Source organism: Bos indicus, chromosome 3, assembly GCF_029378745.1.
Source record: "Bos indicus isolate NIAB-ARS_2022 breed Sahiwal x Tharparkar chromosome 3, NIAB-ARS_B.indTharparkar_mat_pri_1.0, whole genome shotgun sequence".
Lineage (NCBI taxonomy): Eukaryota > Metazoa > Chordata > Mammalia > Artiodactyla > Bovidae > Bos > Bos indicus.
In genome coordinates, this window is record NC_091762.1 from 6,711,663 (window position 1) to 6,731,819 (window position 20,157).

General features: G+C 40.7%; 1 protein-coding gene across 5 annotated transcripts in view; it reads right to left on the minus strand.

The window, feature by feature from the left end:
• Positions 1–20,157, minus strand: part of DDR2 (discoidin domain receptor tyrosine kinase 2) — a 183,378-nt gene that overhangs the window by 46,161 nt on the left and 117,060 nt on the right. For all 5 annotated transcript variants that reach the window (XM_070782702.1, XM_019986902.2, XM_019986911.2 and 2 more), the window contains 4 exons: positions 9,906–10,008; positions 8,082–8,313; positions 7,612–7,759; positions 7,127–7,232 (listed from right to left, as the gene is read on the minus strand). In XM_070782702.1, coding sequence (XP_070638803.1) covers positions 7,127–7,232; positions 7,612–7,759; positions 8,082–8,313; positions 9,906–10,008 — 589 coding nt within the window. The remainder of the gene's footprint in view (positions 1–7,126; positions 7,233–7,611; positions 7,760–8,081; positions 8,314–9,905; positions 10,009–20,157) is intronic.

Sequence of the window (20,157 nt, forward strand, 5' to 3'; positions counted from 1 at the left end):
GGTTCTCTAGCCTGCCTGACAGGCTTGTCCAGCCACATGTGATTGCTCACAGCCTCCCAACTGTGATGGTTTAAACCTTCTAAAAACAGATTCTTTAGAGAAGTTAGAAAACTATTAGTATAAGTATAATGGGCTGATTAGAAACTGTATTGGTGAAGGGTTTTTCATTTGTTGAGCCAATGTTTGTTGCTAAGTCTCCACATCCCCTGCCCTTACACACATTAATGAATATACAGAAGAAATAAGTATTAACCTTTGATATTAATCATGTCAGACCTTAGGCTAAGTAAATTCTTTCCTTAATTAAAACCCACTACACCCTCACCCTATAGGAATGTAACTTTATCTGGTACCTTCGGAAGGTGGAGTCTTTTTTAAGAATAATCACCCCTGGAGAAATAAGTGTCCTGGTTGACTGACCGCTGTCACAAGGAGAGGGTCATAAATTGACAGCAGGCCCCCTGGCCAGAAGATGATGTAACACCCCTAAGACCTCTGTATACATTTGTATGAAGCACTTGACTTTGATAAAAGTCAGGACTGCTGACCCCGTGTGACTTTTGCATAACATCTCAGTGTATAAAAGTAGACCATGGAAAATAAAGAATTGGGATCAGTTTCTCGAAATACTGGTCTCCCGATGTCGCTCTCTCTCTCAAACTCTGGCTGAGTCTCCATCTGGAGCGCGGAACCCGCCATGCTTACTAATTATGCCTGGGCTTCTAAGATCCGACTGGGGAGGCCTCAGGGTCTCCTCTCCTTCTGGAGAATGGAAGGACGCCTGCAGCCTACGTAAGTGGTGCAAACTTCTTGTCTTGAAGTTTTATTGGTCTCCCGTGTAAACCAAGCTACTCAGCCTCTTTTCTCCACTGAATTTTCCTACTGAGCTATCCTCACTCTATTACTCTTTACATCTCTAATTAATATCTAATTGAAGCTATTGTATCCTGATCCTCGCCGATGCCGTCCCTGCTTCGAACTCCCTGGATGAGCCGGGGCTGGACCTTGGCACTAGATATCAATTACAAGGAAAAAACTGTAAAAAATAAAATCAAATGGAGATTAAACAATACATTTCTAAATAACCAACAGGTTACTGAATAAATCAAAAGAAAAACAAAAAAATTTCTAGAAACAAATGACAATGAAAACACTATAACTCAAAATCTATGGGATGCAGCAAAAGCAGTTCTAAAAGGGAAGTTTATAGCAATACAATCCTACCTCAAGAAAGAAGAAAAACATCAAATAGACAACCTAACTTTACACCTAAAACAACTGGGAAAAGAAGAACAAAAAAAAAACAAAATTAGAAGGAAGGAAATCATAACAATCAGAGCAGAAATAATCGAAAAAAAAAAATGAAAGAAACAACAGTAAAGATTAGTAAAACTAAAAGTTGGTTCTTGGAGAAGATAAAAAAAATTGACAAACCTTTAGCCAGGCTCATTAAGAAAAAATGAAAGAAGAATAAATTCAACAAAATTATAAATGAAAAAGGAGAGCTTACAACAGACAATGCAAAGATACAAAGGATTATAAGAGACTACTATAAACAGCTATATGGCAATGAAATGGATAACCTGGAAGAAACAGACGGATTCTTAGAAAGCTTCAATCTTCCAAGACTGAACCAGGAAGAAATAGAAATTATGAACAACCCAATTACAAGCACTGAAATTGAAGCTATGATCAAAAATCTCCCTAAAAACAAAAGCCCAGGACCAGATGGCTTCACAGGATAATTCTATCAAGAGCTAATGCCTATCCTTCTAAAACTCTTTCAAAAAACTGCAGAGGAAGGAATACTCCCAAACTCAGTCTATGAGGCCACCATCACCCTGATACCAAAACCAGACAAAGACAATACAAACAAAGAAAACTACAGGCCGATATCACTGCTGAACATAGATGCAAAAATGCTCAACAAAATTTTAGCAAACAGAATTCAGCAACACATCAAAAAGCACATACACCATGATCAAGTTGGATTTATTCCAGGAATGCAAGGATTCTTCAATATATGAATATCAATCAATGTGATACACCATGTTAACAAATTGAAAGATAAAAATCATATGACAGTCTCAATAGATGCAGAAAAAGCCTTTGTCAAAATTCAGCACTCATTTATGATTAAAACTCTTCAAAAAAAATGGGCATAGAAGGAACCTACCTCAACATAGTAAAGGCCGTATATGGTAAGTCTACAGCAAACATTATTCTCAATGGTAAAAAACTGAAAGTGTTCCCCTTAGATCAGGAACAAGACAAGTGTGTCCACATTCATCACCATTATTCAACATAGTTCTGAAAATCCTAGCTACAGCAATCAGAGAAGAAAAAGAAATACAAAGAATCCAGATTGGAAAAGAAGTAAAGCTCTCATTGTTTGCAGATGACATGATACTGTACATAAAAAACCCTAAAGATAGTATTAGAAAATTACTAGAGCTAATCAGTGAAATTAGCAAAGTTGCAGGATACAAAATCAATACACAGAAATAACTTGCATTTCTATATACTAACAATGAAATCAGAAAGATAAATTAAGGAATCAATCCCATTCACCATTGCAACAAAAAGAATAAAATATCTAGGAATAAACTTACCTAAGGAGACAAAAGAACTGTACACAGAAAATTATAAGACACTAATGAAAGAAATCAAATATGACATAAACAGATGGAGAGATATTCCATGTTCCTGAGTAAGAAGAATTAACATTGTGAAAAATGACTATACTACCAAATGTGACCTACAGGTTCAGTGCAATCCCTATCAAATTACCAATGGCATTTTTCACAGAACTAGAACAAAAAATTTCACAATTCATATGGAAACATAAAAGACCCCAAATAGCCAAAGCAGTCTTGAGGAAGAATGGAGCTGGAGAAATCAACCTTCCTGACTTCATATTATACTACAAAGCTACAGTGATCAAGACAGTATGGTACTGGCACAAAAACAGAAATATAGACCAATGGAATAAGATATGAAGCCCAGAAGTAAACCCATGCACCTACGGGTACCTTATTTTTTGACAAAGGAGGCAAGAATATACAATGGGGCAAAGACAGCCTCTTCAATAAATGGTGCTGGGAAAACTGGACAGATACGTGTAAAAGAATGAAACTAGAACGCCTCCTAACACCATACACAAAGATAAACTCAAAATGGATTAAAGACCTAAATGTAAGACCAGAAACTTTAAAACTCTTAGGGGAAAACATAGGCAGAACACTCGATGACATAAATCAAAGCAAGATCCTCTATGACCCACCCCTAGAGTAACAGAAATAAAAACAAAAGGAAACAAGTGGGACCTGATTAAACTTAAAAGCTTTTGCACAGCAAAGGAAACTATAAGCAAGGTGAAAAGACAAACCTCAGAATGGGAGAAAAATAATAGCAAATGAAACAACTGGCAAAGGATTAATTTCCAAAATATACAAGCAGCTCATACAACTCAATGCCAGAAAAACAAAAAACCCAATCAAAAAGTGGGGAAAAGACCTAAACAGACATATCTCTAAAGAAGACACACATATGGCTGACAAACATGAGAAGATGCTCTACATCACTTATTATTCAGTTCAGTTCAGTTCATTATTAGAGAAATGCAAATCAAAACTACAATGAGATATCACCTCACAGTGGTCAGAATGGCCATCATCAAAAAGTCTACAAACAATAAATGCTGGAGGGGGTGTGGAGAAGAGGGAACGCTCCTGCACTGTTGGTGGGAATGTAAATTGATACAGCAACTCTGGAAGACAGTACGGAGATTCCTTAAAAAGCTAGGAATAAAACCACCATGTGACCCAGCAATCTCACTCCTAGGCATATACCCTGAGGAAACCAAAATTGAAAAAGACACATGTATCCCATTGTTCACTGCAGCACTATTTACAATAGCTAGAACAAGGAAGCCGGAGAAGGCAATGGCAAGCCACTCCAGAGAAGGCAATGGCAACCCACTCCAGTACTCTTGCCTGGAAATTCCCACGGACGGAGGAGCCTGGTAGGCTGCAGTCCATGGGGTTACTAAGAGTCGGGCACAACTGAGTGACTTCACTTTCACTTTTCACTTTCATGCACTGGAGAAGGAAATGGCAACCCACTCCAGTATTCTTGCCTGGAGAATCCCAGGGACAGAGGAGCCTAGTGGGCTGCCGTCTGTGGGGTCGCACAGAGTCGGACACGACTGAAGCGACTTAGCAGTAGCAGCAGAACAAGGAAGCAACCTAGATGTCTATCAACAGATGAATGGATAAAGAAGGTGTGGTACACAATGGAATATTACTCAGACATAAAAAGGAACACATTTGAGTCAGTCTTAATGAGGTGGATGAACCTAGAACCTATTATACAGAGTGAAGTAAGTCTGAAAGACAAAGATAAATATCGTATTCTAATGCGTATATATGGAATCTAGAAAAATGTTACTGAAGAACTTATTTATAGGGCAGCAATGGAGAAACAGACATAGAGAATAGGCTTATGGAAAAGCAACCAAATTAAAAAAAATAGGCAGAACACCTAAACAGATGTTTCTCCAAAGAAGACATACAGATGGCTAATAAACTGTGAACTTCTTAAAGGTAGGATCAATGACTTTACTATATTTGAATCCCTACCAAATTCCTTGCATGTAGTAACAGTTGATAAGCAAAGATTTACTAAACTAAACTGAATTCAATTGATCTCTGCTTTCCTCTGAGCCTTGATTTATGGCAGTTGGGTGTGGCTAAGTGAAATTATGCCAAGACCAAGTTATGTAAAGGGGGAAGAACAATGACTAAAAGTAGATGGAAAGGAAGTGATTTGCAATAGAAATCCTGATGAGTCAGGTCTTCAGATAGGGATCGGGAAGCTGAAGGCAGTACTTTATTCTTCACAGCACACAGAGTCGGACACCACTGAAGCGACTTGGCAGCAGCAGCAGCAGCAAGACAATGGAAGTGCTGTAACTCCACAGTCCTCTTCCTGAGACTCACTAATTTCTCTCTCTCTCAACCACCCACAACCTCCATTATGCAGTGTGGGCTCCACTATAATTGAGACCTCTCTGCCAAGGTCAACCTGTGCAAAGATCAACTTCAGAGAGCAAACTATTGATCTGGGGTAGAAGGATGGCAAGACTTGGAATGAATCGGGATAGGTGGGAACATCTCTTAACCAACCCTAAATTCCTCCTGTATCTGAACATATTCCTCTACCGTGGCCCTCCCTTGGTTCACTTCCAGTATCCATCAGTCCTTCTGCTGTTCCCAGTTCTAGCTTCTGCTGTAGTCAGGTCATTCTGGTCCTCATCTCTGATTCCTTTCCTCTGCTCCCTCTACCAACCTCCTTTTTGCCAACTATCATCTCATCCTAGAAACTTTCCTTGTCTATTGTAAGTCTTAACAGTCTCCTTGTCACAATTTCTAAAGCATTTACATGTATGGAATTCATTCTTTCTGAACTTCTTTTTAAGTCTAATTCATTGTAGCTTTAGTTCTTCTGGCCCTTTGTCTCCATAAGTAGGCTATTATTTATGTTAGACCTCATGTCCTGTTTTGAGGGTCAAAAATATGGCTACCTTATCATACTACAACATTTAGTTCTTCTTTGTATAATGTACTGTTTTCCTTGTGATTATTTTGTCTTGTTGAAGATTCCCTGGAGAAGGAAATGGCAATCCATTTCATTATTCTTTCTGGAAAATCCCATGGACAGGGAGCCTGGCAGGCTACAGTCCATGTGGTCGCAAAGAGTTGGGCCCGACTGAGCGAATAACACTTTCACTTTCACTTTGTCTTGCCAAACTAGGCTCTCAGTTCCTTCCAAATAAAGACTACATCCATTACATCTGTTGGATCATCAAAAAAGCAAGAGAGTTCCAGAAAAACATCTACCTTTGCTTTATTGACTACGCCAAAGCCTTTGACTGTGTGGATCTCAACAAACTGTGGAAAATTCTTAAAGAGATGGGAATACCAGACCACCTGACCTGCCTCCTGAGAAATCTGTAAGCAGGTCAAGAAACAATGGTTAGAACATGGAACAACAAACTGGTTCCAAATCAGGAAAAGAGAACATCAAGGCTGTATAGTATATTGTCACCCTGCTTATTTAACTTAGATGCAGAGTACATCATGAGAACTGCTGGACTGGATGAAGCACAAGCTGTAATCAAGATTGCTGGGAGAAATATCAATAACTTCAGATATGCAGATGACACCATCCTTATGGCAGAAAGCAAAGAACTAAAGAGCCTTTTGATGAAAGTGAAAGAGGAGAGTGAAAAAGCTGGCTTAAAACTCAACATTCAAAAAATGAAGATCATGGCATTCAGTCCCATCACTTAATGGCAACTAAGTGGGAAAACAATGGAAACAGTGACAGATTTTATTTTCTTGGGCTCCAAAATCAAGACACTTGCTCCTTGGAAGAAAAGCTATGATCAACCTAGACAGCATATTAAAAAGCAGATATATTACTTTACTGACAAAGGTCCATATAGTCAAAGCTATGGTTTTTCCAGTAGTCATGTATGGATGTGAGAGTTGAACCATAAAGAAAGCTGAGCATCAAAGAATTGATGCTTTTGAACTGTAGTGTTGGAGAAGACTCTTGAGAGTCCCTTGGACTGCAAGGAGATCCAACCAGTCCATCCTAAAGGAAATCAGTCCTGAATGTTCACTGTAAGGACTCAGGCTGAAGCTGAAACTCCAATACTTTGGCCACCTGATGTGAAGAACTGACTTATTGGAAAAGACCATGATGCTGGGAAAGATTGAAGGCAGGAGGAGAAGGGAATGACACAGGGTGAGATGGTTGGATGGCATCACCAACTTGATGGACATGAATTTGAGCAAGCTCCGAGAGTCGGTGATGGATAGGGTAGCCTGACATGCTTCAGTCCATGGGGTCACAAAGAGTCGGACATGACTGAGTGACTGAACTGAACTGAATTGATTTTACTTTGTCTAAATTTATCTCACGATGCCTGGTATAAGTGCCAAATAAACACTAGCTAGTTGATTGATTCATTGAGTGTTGTTCCCAGGCCATGATAAAGCATTATTCTCTTCTGGTGGTCATTTGCCTAGTCTGATGATTAACGTCTCCCAGGATTTACCTGTACCCAACAGCTCCATCATAGACAGAATCGTTGAGATAAATGATGGAGCCTCCCGGCAGTACAAACTGCTGTCCAGCTGGAGCGCTGTAAGACACCAAGCCATCTGCCAAAGGAAACATTGATGTGTCAGTGCCTTTGAGAAGGAGATGTACCTGCTGCTTAGACCAGCTATCCCAGGGAACTATCTGAGGCTTCAAGAGTGCTATTTTGAGCAGTGTGCCCACCTGGGATTCAATCTGGGCACACAAGGAGCAATCCTGGGGAGCACTCCTCTGCAGCAACAGTCAGCAGAGTAACTTGGTGTGGGGCACCACACCCTGGGTGGATGAATAATATTCCTTTCTTTACTCTAACCAGGATGATTAGTAATTCCAGTGAAATTCTTAGTGGAAGGAAATCCTCCTTCTGATTTGATTGCCTTTATTGACCAGGGGTTGATGTTTTTAATAAAGTTTATAAGCTCCCTCTCTTTAGACACCTACCCAGCCAGACACATCCGTAAAGCTCCACCCTCATGCACACATTCATGGAGTGATCAGTTACTGGGATAAAGCGGACAAATCTGGCCACAATGGGTGGCTCCAAATCCTTTAGGAAAATGTCATAGGGGTTACTATTTCCATCCAGCACCTAAGAAGAAGGAAGAGAAAGAGTGAGGAGTTGCAATGAAGTTACGCTGACTCTTCTTCATTCCCCAAGTCATTATCTCTTTGATGGAACCTTTCTTTTTAATTCAAGGAGCAGAATGTATTCATTCACAGCTCTCTCAGCAGCCTTGATATCCCTGTCTGTGCCCCCATCCTATCCTCTTCATCTTGGGTCACACATTCCCAAGGGAATGGCAGGTCTGTGGACACATACACCTGCATAGACAATCTGTGTGCTTCCTCTTCTAGCCTAAGTCAAAATACAGTCCCAGACATCCCAGGGTTTGGATGTCTCTTCTTCTTACCTGTTTCCCATGCCGGTTCCTCCAAGAGATCCAGCGAGTGCCATCTCGACTATAGTTGATCTTGTACATGGGGGCAAACTCAATGCCATGGCCCCCTGCATGGCGTCCCTGGGTCCCCACCAGAGTGATAAAGTGCAGGGTGTGCAAGTCAATCTGCAGAAACTCCTTCAGGTCATCAGGTTCCACTGGAATCTCAGGACACCAGGCTCCATCCCCTTCTTCCGAGTCCAGCCTTGATGGATGAGGGTTAGGGGAAGAGGAAGGAACCGTGAAACCACAGTTATTTACCAGTCCCCAGCAAGCAGCTGCCAGTCCTGAAGGGAGAGAGCAGGCTGGGAGTCCAGTCCAGATGGACTTTTTGGGCTCTCCCCACCAGTCTGACTGTCACCACCATACCCACTTGTGGCCAGTTCCCTCTCCCTCAGGCACCATGAAACCCAGAAAGACAGTCACCACCAAGGAGATGGAGACCTTCAGATAACATGTAGCCTTTACTTCCCACCCTTGTTTAGAGGTCTCAGGGGAGGTCCCATGCAATGAAACCCTCCCTACCCTCTATTCCTTATAACAAAGCTAACCACTCCTTGCCTGGATATCAAGTTATAGGAGTGGGGAGGGAGGAATCATCAGATCTGCAGTGTGGGTTGTGCAATGCAGTGGAATTTCAACCAGCAGGGTGAGCGTGGCAGCTCAGCAAAAAGCCATGAAAACCTATGGTGAGAGTGAGGAGTAAGGGCATGTCAGGGAAAAGTAAATAATCTGGTTTCATTTTATGACCTCCAGGATGACCAACCAGCAAGCAAAATTGTGAAATCATTGTAAAGTTTATTTTGGGACCCTCTTCCCCTCTTCCCTCTTCTCAGGAATGTGTCTCTTCTCACAGATGATACCTACTCATGGCCACTCCCTTCCAGCCCCACCAGACATCACTCTAATCTTTCACACATCAAGACAGAAATCATGGAGAAGGTTTATAGGGATGTTTATAGTAAGGCTTAAAATGGATGCTTCCATTTTAACAGAGATCAATACTTCACACCAAAAGAACTAGATTCCAAGAAGAAGGTTATTTCTTAACAAGTTAAATAGTTTTTGACAAGGGTGTTTATTGCTTTAAAGGACCCTTGATATTAGACCAGAAGAAACCTACCATATTTTGTTTATGGATGAGGATGGCCCTTCAGTGTAAGGTATCCTTGAGAGGAAGGAAGAATTTGTTGGATACCTCAATGCCTCATTGAGTCCTTGATGTCTTCTCCTGTGAGTGACGTTTCACAGATACTCACCAAAAAGAGGATCAGGGCTCCCAACTCCCAGTGTCCTACCTAATCTGCACTTTCCCATAGGTACCACCGAAGTCCACTTCTTGCAGTACTTCATGGTGAGAAAGTGGCTACAGCAGGTGTACTACATGTCAATAAGCCAACCCGCAATGGGTGGTGAGGCTCTAGGGGTGAGACTGCTAGACTAGCACATGATGTCTTCCCCATTCCCACCAGCTCCCACCAAGTGTCATCCTTCTCTGTTAGCCCCTTGAGCCAGTTATTCTGTCCAACCCATGCATGGCATGCTCAGTCCCTCAGAAGTGTCTGACTCTTTGCAACCCCATGGACTGCAGTCTGCCAGGTGGTCCATGGAATTCTCCAGGCAAGAACAGTGGAGTGGAGTGCCATTTCCTACTCCAGGGGGTCTTCCTAATGCAGGGATCGAACCTGCATCGCCTGCATCGGCAGGCAGATATTTTACCCCTGGGCCATCTGGAAAGCCCCAAGGGAGCCATCTGTCCAACCCAGAGCTCAGGTTTTTTGAGGTGCGCATTCTCACCTTCCATATCTGGCAGCAGTGGACTCTGACCACTGACTGGAGGCTGTGATGTCCTCGTCGGGAATGTGGCCTCCTGACATGCCCAGAGGGTAGCGGCATACAGCTGAACCAAGAGGAACCAAAGAGAAAAGAGAGGAGATGCTGTTACTTTTATTTTCAGAGACCCCCCCAGCCAGAATGCAGTTGATTATTGGACAGGAAAGAGGGACTAAGTCCCCTACAGCCCTGGTTTGACCACTCTGACTCTCTCAGCCTTTTCTTCCTGGACTGGCCTCCAAACTTATTAGCATTCAGTTTTCCAATCATTGACCCTCAGTCAACCCTATCTTTTGGTCCAAATTCTGACAATCCTGTAATGTGCTAATTTATCCTTTCACTTGGTGATAACTCCATGGCCCATCCCCATTTCCTTATTAGCAGACATGCATTTCTAATCAGTTTCACAACAGTGGTAAGTTCACATCCTCATAATTACTATGTACCTTTTATGACCCATAGCATTTTTTTTTCCTTAGATAGCTGATTTCATAAAACTATGGAGCAGAGTTTAAAAAAATTTTTAAACTCTCCTATAAAGGTACTGAACACACAGCTTTGGCCCCATCAGCAGCATGTTTTTGCCTCTGGCTAAGAATAATAATCTCTAGAGATGGACTTCTTCCTTCAGCCAAGATAGACTAACAAAGACCAGATTTATTCTCCTGGGTAAAACAACCAAAAAATAGGAATAGTATATGAAAAATTGGGTTTCAACATAATGAAAATCAGACAACAAAGGGCAGCAATTCCTGAGAGAAAGGAAACAAAGAGTATGAGCTCCACAATGGTAACAGCTTACTTCCATGAGCACATCCAGGCTGTAGCAGAGGGAGTGAAAACTCAGGCAGCGGCTGGAGGATTTCCTGAGCTCAGAAGACAAAGAAAAGAGTCTGGAGAGGTCAAGCGGACTAGAGGTCTCAAGACATAATTTGCAATAAAATAAAGGATCCTTAGCTAAATTTAAATTTCAGATAAACAATGAATAATTTTTTAGTATACATATGTCCCATGCGATTAAAAAAAATTGGGCTGTAAGAGAGGCAGAGAGATAGTATCTATAATAAAATAAAAATCAATCCATTGAAACAGATTCATAATTAATATAGAAGTTAGAATGGGAAAAGAAAAACACAAAAATAGTCATAACTGTGTTTCACAGGTTCAAAAATATAAGGAAAGCTATAGAGGATATAGAAAAGTGGTAAATCAAATTTCCAGAGGTAAAACATGATATGTGAGTTAAAATACATTGAATGGAATTAAAAGCAAATCACATATTGGAAGGAAAATAATACACATAAAGACAACAGTAGAAACTGTTCCAAATGAAACAATGAAAGAAAAGAGAATCAAGCAATAATCAAAAAGCAGAACATCAGTAAGATGTGGAGCAATTTCAAATATCTAGATATACATGTAAATGGATTCGGTGAAGAAGAGGAAGGAGGAAGACAGAAAATTATTTGAATAAAAATGGTGTAAAATTGTTTCAATTTGATGAAAATTATAAACTCAAGAAAATAATCTGAAGCATAAAAAAATGAAGAAAACTATGTTACAGCATATCATAATCCAGTTGCTTAGAACAGGTGATAGAGAAAATTTTAAAAACATCTAGAGGAAAAGGATACTTTACAATCAGAGGACCAAAGATGAAGATAACAGCAAATATCCCATTCAAAATGGCAATTACATGGTAAATAAGATGATTTTTAATGTTATTTATATCTCTTTAAGAGGTAATAGGCTATTTAAACAAAAATAATAGCATTGTGTTTAGGACATATACAAAATTAAAATGCATGACAATAACAGCATAAAGACTTAAAGAGGAAAAATAGAAGCTAGCCCGTTGAAAGGTTTTTTTTTATACCCTACGTGAAGTGATATAACATCATGTGAAGGTAGACTTTATTTAGTTAAAGATGTACACTATGAACCGTAAAGCAAGCACTAAAATAATATTTTTTAAAGACTTATGGCTACTAAGTCAAGAAAAGATAAAATGGAATCATAAAAATTCAATTAAAGTTGTAAAGAAAACAGAATTAAAGGAAACAATAGGACAAATAGAAAACAAATAGCAAGAATATAGATTTTATGCTAACCATATAAATACTCCCATTAAATAGAAATGGTCTACATATACCAATTAGAAAGTAGGAATTATCAGAGTGGATTTAAAAAGAAAAATCAAATTTAAAGTACATATAACCTATAAGAAACATATTTTAAATATAAAAACACAGATAAATTATAAGAAAATATGGAAAAAATATACCATGAAAAGTTAATCAAAAGAAAGCTGAATGTCAGACACAATATATCAAGACAAGGGATAAAGATAGTATTTCACAGTGATAAAGGGGTTCATTCATTAAGAATACATGACAGTCATAAACGTTTATTCACCTCATAACAAACCTTCCAACAAATGAAGCCAAAAAAAAACCCAAAAAACTGCCAAAAAGTTATCAAATTCATAATTATAGTTGGAGATTTCAACTATTCTTCAACTAACTTCTTTCCAAAGAAGACATACAGATGGCCAACATATGGATAGTATATGAAAAGAAACTTAACATCACTAATCACCAGTGAAATGCAAATCAAAACCACAATGAGACAGCACGTCACATCTGTCAGAAGGGCTATTGTGAAAAAGATAGGAAGTGACAAGTATCGGCGAGGATGTGGAGAAAGCAGACTGCTTGTGCACTGCTGGCAGAATGTAAATTGGTGCTGCAACTATGGAAAAAAATACAAAGTTTCCTCAAAAAATTAAAAATGATTACCATATAATCTAGCAATTCTACTTCTGGGCATTTATCTGAAGAAAATGAAAACCATACTCAAAACTACATGTTCACCCTTCATTTCAATTGTAGCATTCTTTACAATAGCTAAGTTATGGGACAACATGAGTGTCCTTTGATAGGTGAACAGGTAAAGAAGATGTGTGTGTGTACATATATATGTATATGTACATACATGCACAATGGAGTATACACCATAGAATGATAATCAGTCATAAGAAAAAGAATGAAGTCTTGCCATTTGTGACCACATGTATGGATCCTGAAAGCATTATGTTAAGTGAAATAAGTCAAAGATAAATACCATATGATTCACTTACATGTGGAATCTAAAAAGCAAACAATCAAAAAGAAGAAGAAAAAGCTCACAGATACAGAGAACATCAGTTGATGGTGAGGGATGAGTCAAGTGGGTGAAAGGGATCAAAAGGTGCAAATTTCTAATTATAAAATAAACATGTCATAGGGATGTAAAGTACAGCATGGGACTATAATTAATAACACTGTACTGCATACTTAAAGTTATTGAGAGTAAAACTTTAGAACTTAAAAGTTCTTATCACAAGAAAAAATATTTTTGTACCTATGCATGGTGATAGTCAACTTAGACTTACTGTGGTGATCATTTCTCAATATGTACAATTATCATTTCGATATATTGAATCCCTGAAACTAGTGTACTGCTATGTGTCCATTATAGCTCAATGTTGGAATATTGAAATTATTCCAATAATGATTGAATATTTTAGAATACTGAAATTTCCTGATAGAGCAACAAGTCAAGGGGAAAAGAATAATAAAAGGCACCCAGATTGGAAAGGAAGAAGTAAAACTGTCTTTAATTGGAGATAATATGATCAGTTATATAAAAAATTAGATAAAGTTTATACTAGTGGTGAACAGTTGCAATTTAAATACCATCAAAAACTACAAAATACTTAGGAATAAACTGATGCTGAAGCAGAAGCTCCAGTATTTTGATCATCTGATGCAAACAGCCAACTCACTGGAAAAGTCCCTGATACTGGGAAAGACTGGGGGCAGGAGAAGAGGGAGGCAGAGGAGGAGATGGCTGGATGCAATGGACATGAACTGGGGCAAACTTCGGGAGTTGGTGAGGGACAGGGAGGCCTGGCGTGCTACAGTCCAGGGGTTGCAAAGAGTCAGACGTGACTGCGTGACTGAACAACAACAAACATGAAAAAAGATGTGAAAGACCTATATACTAAAAACCACCCAACACGCAAAAAGAAATCATAGATCTAAAGAAGTAGAGATTTATGCTACTGCATTCATGGGACAAAAGAGTCAATTCGTCCATTCTACCCAATCAAAGTCTTAGCAGACACTTTAGTATAAATGAACAGATTGATTCTAAAAAACATACGGAAAGGCGAAGATCACAGAAAAGCTGAAAAACTGAAAAAGAAGATCAAAGAGGAAGGATTAGCACAGACTTTAAGACATAAAACTATAGAAATCAAGACTGTGTAATATTGGTATAAAGACAGACAAGCGTACCAATGAAACAGGAGAAAGTCTAGAAGTAGACCCACATATCTATGCTTGGGTGCGTGCTCAGTCGTGTCTGACTCTTGGTGACCCATGGACTGTAAACTGCCAGGCTCCTCTGTCCATGGGGTTTTCCAGGCAAGAGTGCTAGAGTGTGTTGCCATTTCCTCCTTCAGGGGATCTTCCCAACCCAGGAATTAAACCGGAGTCTCCTGCATCCACAGGCTGATTCTTTACCACTGAGCCACCTAGGAAGCCCAATTCACTCCTAGGTATTTGCCCAAAAGACATAAAAGTGTATGTTCATACAAAGACTTAGGAGTGTGCCTAACAGCTTTATTTCCAATATGTAACTAACATTGGGAAATGATCATATGTCATCAACAGGTAAAGGGATAAACAAATCACAATATACCCATGCAATGACATACTACTCAGCAGGACTGGGATTAGAATGAAGCAAGTGAGAAGCTGAGGGTGCGAAATGTCAGGAGGCACTCACTCCCAGGGTCATGGGAGTGCCAGCGCTGCCCTTGCAGAGGGCAAGTGCCTGCTTCCACTTTGCACCCTGGGCCCCTCCTTTGCCTCACCCTAGTCCCAGCTCTACTACCCAGCAGGAATGAAAAAGGATGCTCCGTCAATACATACTACAGCACAGATGACTTTCAAAATATCTGCTGAGGGAGAGTATTGAAGAAGTCGGGCAAAAAAGACTACATGTTACATGCTTCCATTTACACATAGTTCTAGAAAATGAAAACAAGTCAATCCACAGTGACAGAAAGCCAATCAGTGGCTTCCTAGGGAAGGAAGGAGCAGGCAGGAGGAATTACAAAGGGGCACAAAGAAACTTTTGGCAGGAGTGGATATGGTCATTATCCTGATTATGGTGATGATTTCACAGGTCTATACACATGTCAAAGCAGACCAAATCATGCGTTTTTAATGTGCATAGTCTACTGTATGTGAGTTGTACATCAGTGAAGTTATTTTTCAAAAAGTAACCTCTGGAATGGGATAACACATTGAGATTTTATTTGTATATTTCCAAACCCCTTTTCAAAGCAGGTAGCCAGGCCTTCCTGTTCCTCCACCCCTTGGAAGATTTATGTTGACAGGGAAGAAATAAGAAAGAAACTGCTTGAAAACCAATGACTTCCTAGAAAGCCTGTGCTTTTTAAGGGACTGTAGCATGAAGTAGAGATGGTAGGAAGAGAGGTGAGATTTCCCTAGGCAGGAAGGCGACAGAGGCAGGGAAGTCACAAGGCTAGAAGGAGCCAAACTCCTTTCCTAGAAGTTCCCTGGAGTGGCTGCAAATTGTCAAAGAGAAAATGATTCCACACAAGCATTGTGTCCAAGGTTGGCACAGAAACAGCCAGACTGCTGTCCTTGGGAACATGGTGGGCTTGGAAAATAATGACGTCCACTGTAATAATGACAAATGGAAGGCAAGAGGCCCTTCTGTGTGTATCACACAGAGGAAAGCTCCTGGATTCTTGTCTGGCCCTAGGGAAAGGACGATTCTGGGCCAGCTAACTCTCCCAGAAATAGTATGATTAAGCAAAATCATATATAGGCAGCTTTGGCAAGAAACATAGCCATACACCCAACTGAAACTCTTCTGTGTTACTGTCCACTTCATCTTCCAAGTCAGATTTGAATCAAGAGATGAGCATGGGGATTTAGCTTTGCCTTTTCTTATCAAATGTATAATTTCTCCTTCAGAGGTGATTGGTTCCACAGATAATCATTATTCTAGACCCTTAAATGCAAATCTTAAGTATAAATCTGGGAGTTTCACAAATAAAGCATCAAATTCTCAAACTCTGAACTCTCTAGAATGAGAAATTGAAGGGAGGAGTAAGGATTAGGAAATTCTAATACAAGATGCCAGAGAGCCAAGATTACTAATGAGTGAGGTCAACATACATTTCAAAATCACACACAGGGCATGGTCCTCTCTTCTGCTCGAATCCGTCATTCAGCAAAAGTGGTACCCTGACTCCAGGTCTGCTCCAGGCCCCTGCTTGAAACTTCTTCTACATGTTGTTGGGTGTGCTAAATGTATTAATCTTTATCACCAGTGACTTAATGGCAAGGAAAGGCTTCTGGAGGTCTAGCCCACAATCTACATGCCCTAGTCCAGTCTTCCAGAGTACTTGCCTGGGCATTCAGGACACAAGTGCAGTTATTTGTACTTTGCTTTCCCTTTGCAACTGTCCCTCGTGGGTATATTCCTCTCAGGGACCTCCTGGGGAAGGGGCTGAGCTGCCCAAGGCAGATATTCCTGGCTCCTTTGGCTATCATCCATGTCGCAGTGCCCTCAATTGCCATCTTGACCCCTAAAATACAATTCTTCACAGTCTGCAAAGTGCTGTCCAATTGCCTACCTCATTTTACCCTTCCAATAACTCAGTATGATAGGCAGGGCATGTACTATTATTTTCAAATTATATATATGAGGAAACAAACTGAAGTCCCATGACTATTAAGCAGTAAGGGTTTGACTTGGATCACATTTCTGAATCCCAACCCAAAGTTTGTCCCAGCGCACCAGACTGCGCCCTCTGCTTTAGCCAAAAGAGTGACTGGAGGCGAGCTGTCTCTCCCAAGACGCAAGCTGCTCAGCAGATCCATAAGAGAGCTGCTCTCCGGCATTCCCCTCTGCCTTCTGAAACCAAAGCTTTTTTCCCAAAGCTAGTCCTATCCCCAACATCACCCCCAGCATGAAAATCTATTTGTTTGTGTATTGCTTTCCAAATCTGTGAGGTTTTTAATTCTTATTTTTATTAACTTGCTCAATGATTTGGGGGGATTTCTGTGGTGTTACAGTAGCAAACAAAAGAGACAGAGTCCTTTTGTCACAGAGTTTACATTCTAGGGTGGAAGAGAGGACAGTAAGCAAATAAGTATCTAATCTGAGAGAAGACAGTAAAGCCTGTGAAGAAAATCAAGTACAGGAAGGGAACGGGTGCTCTATTGCATAAAAAGACCAGGAGGATCTCTGAGATAAGGCAACTGAACAGGCAACTGAACTGTCTCAAAGAAGGAAGACATCAAACCAGGTGACTCCAGAGGGGAGCACGCTTCATGTAAAGTGAACAGGGAATGCAAGGCATTTTTGGTTGGTTGAGTTAGAGCAAGGAGGTCAGTGTACCTGCAGTGGAAAGACTAGCCTAAGTTATTATGTAGCATCCTCCTTTGGTCTAATAAACTTGTACTCAACTAAAGCAAGCATTTTGGAGGGAGGATAGTACCAATTTCGATAAATTTCTCCTTCCTCTGATTTCTGACATTTCCAACATCTCTCTGATAGCACTGGGCACATACTGCTATGTAATACTTGTGTCTAGTCCTATCTCCCTATAGATGGCAAAGTTTTGGAGGGAAAAAATAAAAGGACTGTATCTTGTTCATTTTTCTTTTATTTCTCAGTGCACATCAGGGGAGAGAATAGTTGCTTTAAAACATTTATTGAAAACAGAAGGTAAACCTTTGAGATAGATATAGCTCAGGAATAAAAAGAAAGCTGGGTAAAATATTCTCCCTCCAAAACTCATTCCTGGGTCTTTTCCATTTCAGCCAACTCCATTATTCCAATGATTTGAGCCAAAAATCTTGAGGCCCATCTTTGACTCCTTCCACACTTCATATCCAGTCCATCAGCTGATAGGAACTTCTGTTAGCTACTCTAAAAATATTCCCATATCCCATCTACCTTTTGCAAATACTGTGCTACCAGTCTAGGCCAATTTACTGTCCTCTGTCACCACGAATAGAATAAGAATCTTCTACCTGGCCTCCCTTCATCCAGCCTACCCTTCCCCATGTATCTGATGCTGCTGCTGCTGTCACTTCAGTTGTGTCCGACTCTGTGCGACCCCATAGATGGCAGTCCACCAGGCTCCCCTGTCCCTGGGATTCTCCAGACAAGTCCCCATATATCTACTACAATATAAATGACAGCATGTAAATCTTCTGTTCAAAGCTCTCCATTAACTTCCCATCTCACTTGTAATGAAATTAAAACTCTTCACACATAGCCTGCCTTCTGACTGTCCTGAACCTCGTCTCCACCCCATCCTTCCCATCAGCCACACTGGTCTCCTTGCTGATCTTCTCATATGTTGTATGCTTCTTCTTCACAGATCTGCATTTACTGTTGAAGTATTTAATTTAATAACATAATTACCTTTACAGGGTGGAGGAAAGAGAAGTGGAACACCGTATTTCCCATTTTTTCCCACATGTGAACGTCCCTAAAATCTGAATGCATCCTGCAAGCAAATAGTGAGTCATGGTTCATCAGTGTTTTTCTTTCCTTAGAGGCACAGAAAGTAATGACACTTCTTAGAGTCAGCAGTTTCTTAAATTTGATGAAATACGTAATAATAACATTCATTTAGAAGCACTTATCAAGTGTCAGGCAACAAGATAAGCGTTTTCTTACTTATTATTTCAGGTTTCCCACTTATTACCCACTTTACTGGAAAGAATTTAAATAATTGCCCAAGACCTTTCATTGAGTAAATACTAACTCAGATTAGAATCTGGCTCTAGAGTCTGTGACAACACTAAACTTTACAACCTCTGAAAAGCAAATGATTTCAAGTTCATTCCTGGCTCCACCACTTAACCCACGTGGGATCTGAGCAAACACCACAGCCTCTTTGGGTCTCAGTTTCCTCCTGTGGACAGCAAGGGAGTCAGATCAGATGATCGCTAAGGCAGTGGTTCCCAACCAATTGTTTAGAATTGCTTGGGAAGGTTCTAGAATACACACTTGTGAGCCTCTGCTTCTGAAGCTGAGCCCAGGAACCTGCACACTTCTAAAGTTTTCCCGGTGGTTCTGCTGTGCAGCCAGTCTTGGGAATCACTCTGCTTCCAGATCCCTCCCAGCCTGAACACCGGATGATCTTCTGGGGCCATGCCGGACAGAAAGAGAAATCCATGTTCACAGTCCCACTGGGCTTTCATTCCTGGCTATCATGTATCTCTAGACACTGAGCTGTGAGTATAATGAGAACTGCTTCCCGGAACATCTAAAGTAAACCAGAAATGGGGAAGGGGGGTCGCCTGGGGTGAATCATGATATTGTTGCAAATAACTTCCCCACCAAGGCATAGCTTATCCTGGGAACAGCAACCGAGAAGTTTCAACAGAGCTGCTGCTGCTGTAGCTGCCTTCATGAAACATTTTGGTTCCATTATATTTCCTAGGTTCAGGGATTCTTTCTATTTTATGGTGTAACTAGAGTTGGACTGTAAAGAAGGCTGAACACGGAAGAATTGATGCTTTTGAATTGTGGTGTTGGAGAAGACTCTTGAGAGTCCCTTGGACTGCAAGGAGATCCAACCAGTCCATTCTAAAGGAGATCAGCCCTGGGTGTTCTTTGGAAGGAATGATGCTAAAGCTGAAACTCCAGTACTTTGGCCACCACCTCATGCGAAGAATTGACTCATTGGAGAAGGCTCATGCTGGGAGGGATTGGGGGCAGGAGGAGAAGGGGATGACAGAGGATGAGATGGCTGGATGGCATCACCGACTCGATGGATGTGAGTTTGAGTGAACTCCAGGAGTTGGTGATGGACAGGGAGGCCTGGCGTGCTGCAATTCATGGGGTCGCAAAGAGTCGGACACGACTGAGCAACTGAACTGAACTGAACTGAAACTTTTTTGGGAATTTACCCTATTTAACAGAGAAAGAGAGAAGACCTGAGATTCCACCTGGGATACTCTCCTTGGTACAAAGGAGTACCAACTCCCTTCCCCAAGGTTCTGGTCTCCTTGTCTACCACTGTGTTAGAGCCGTGGTCCTCTGAGCATGCTCCCAGGTCCAGCAGCACCAGCATCACCCAGGAACGTGTTAGAAATGCAAATTCTCA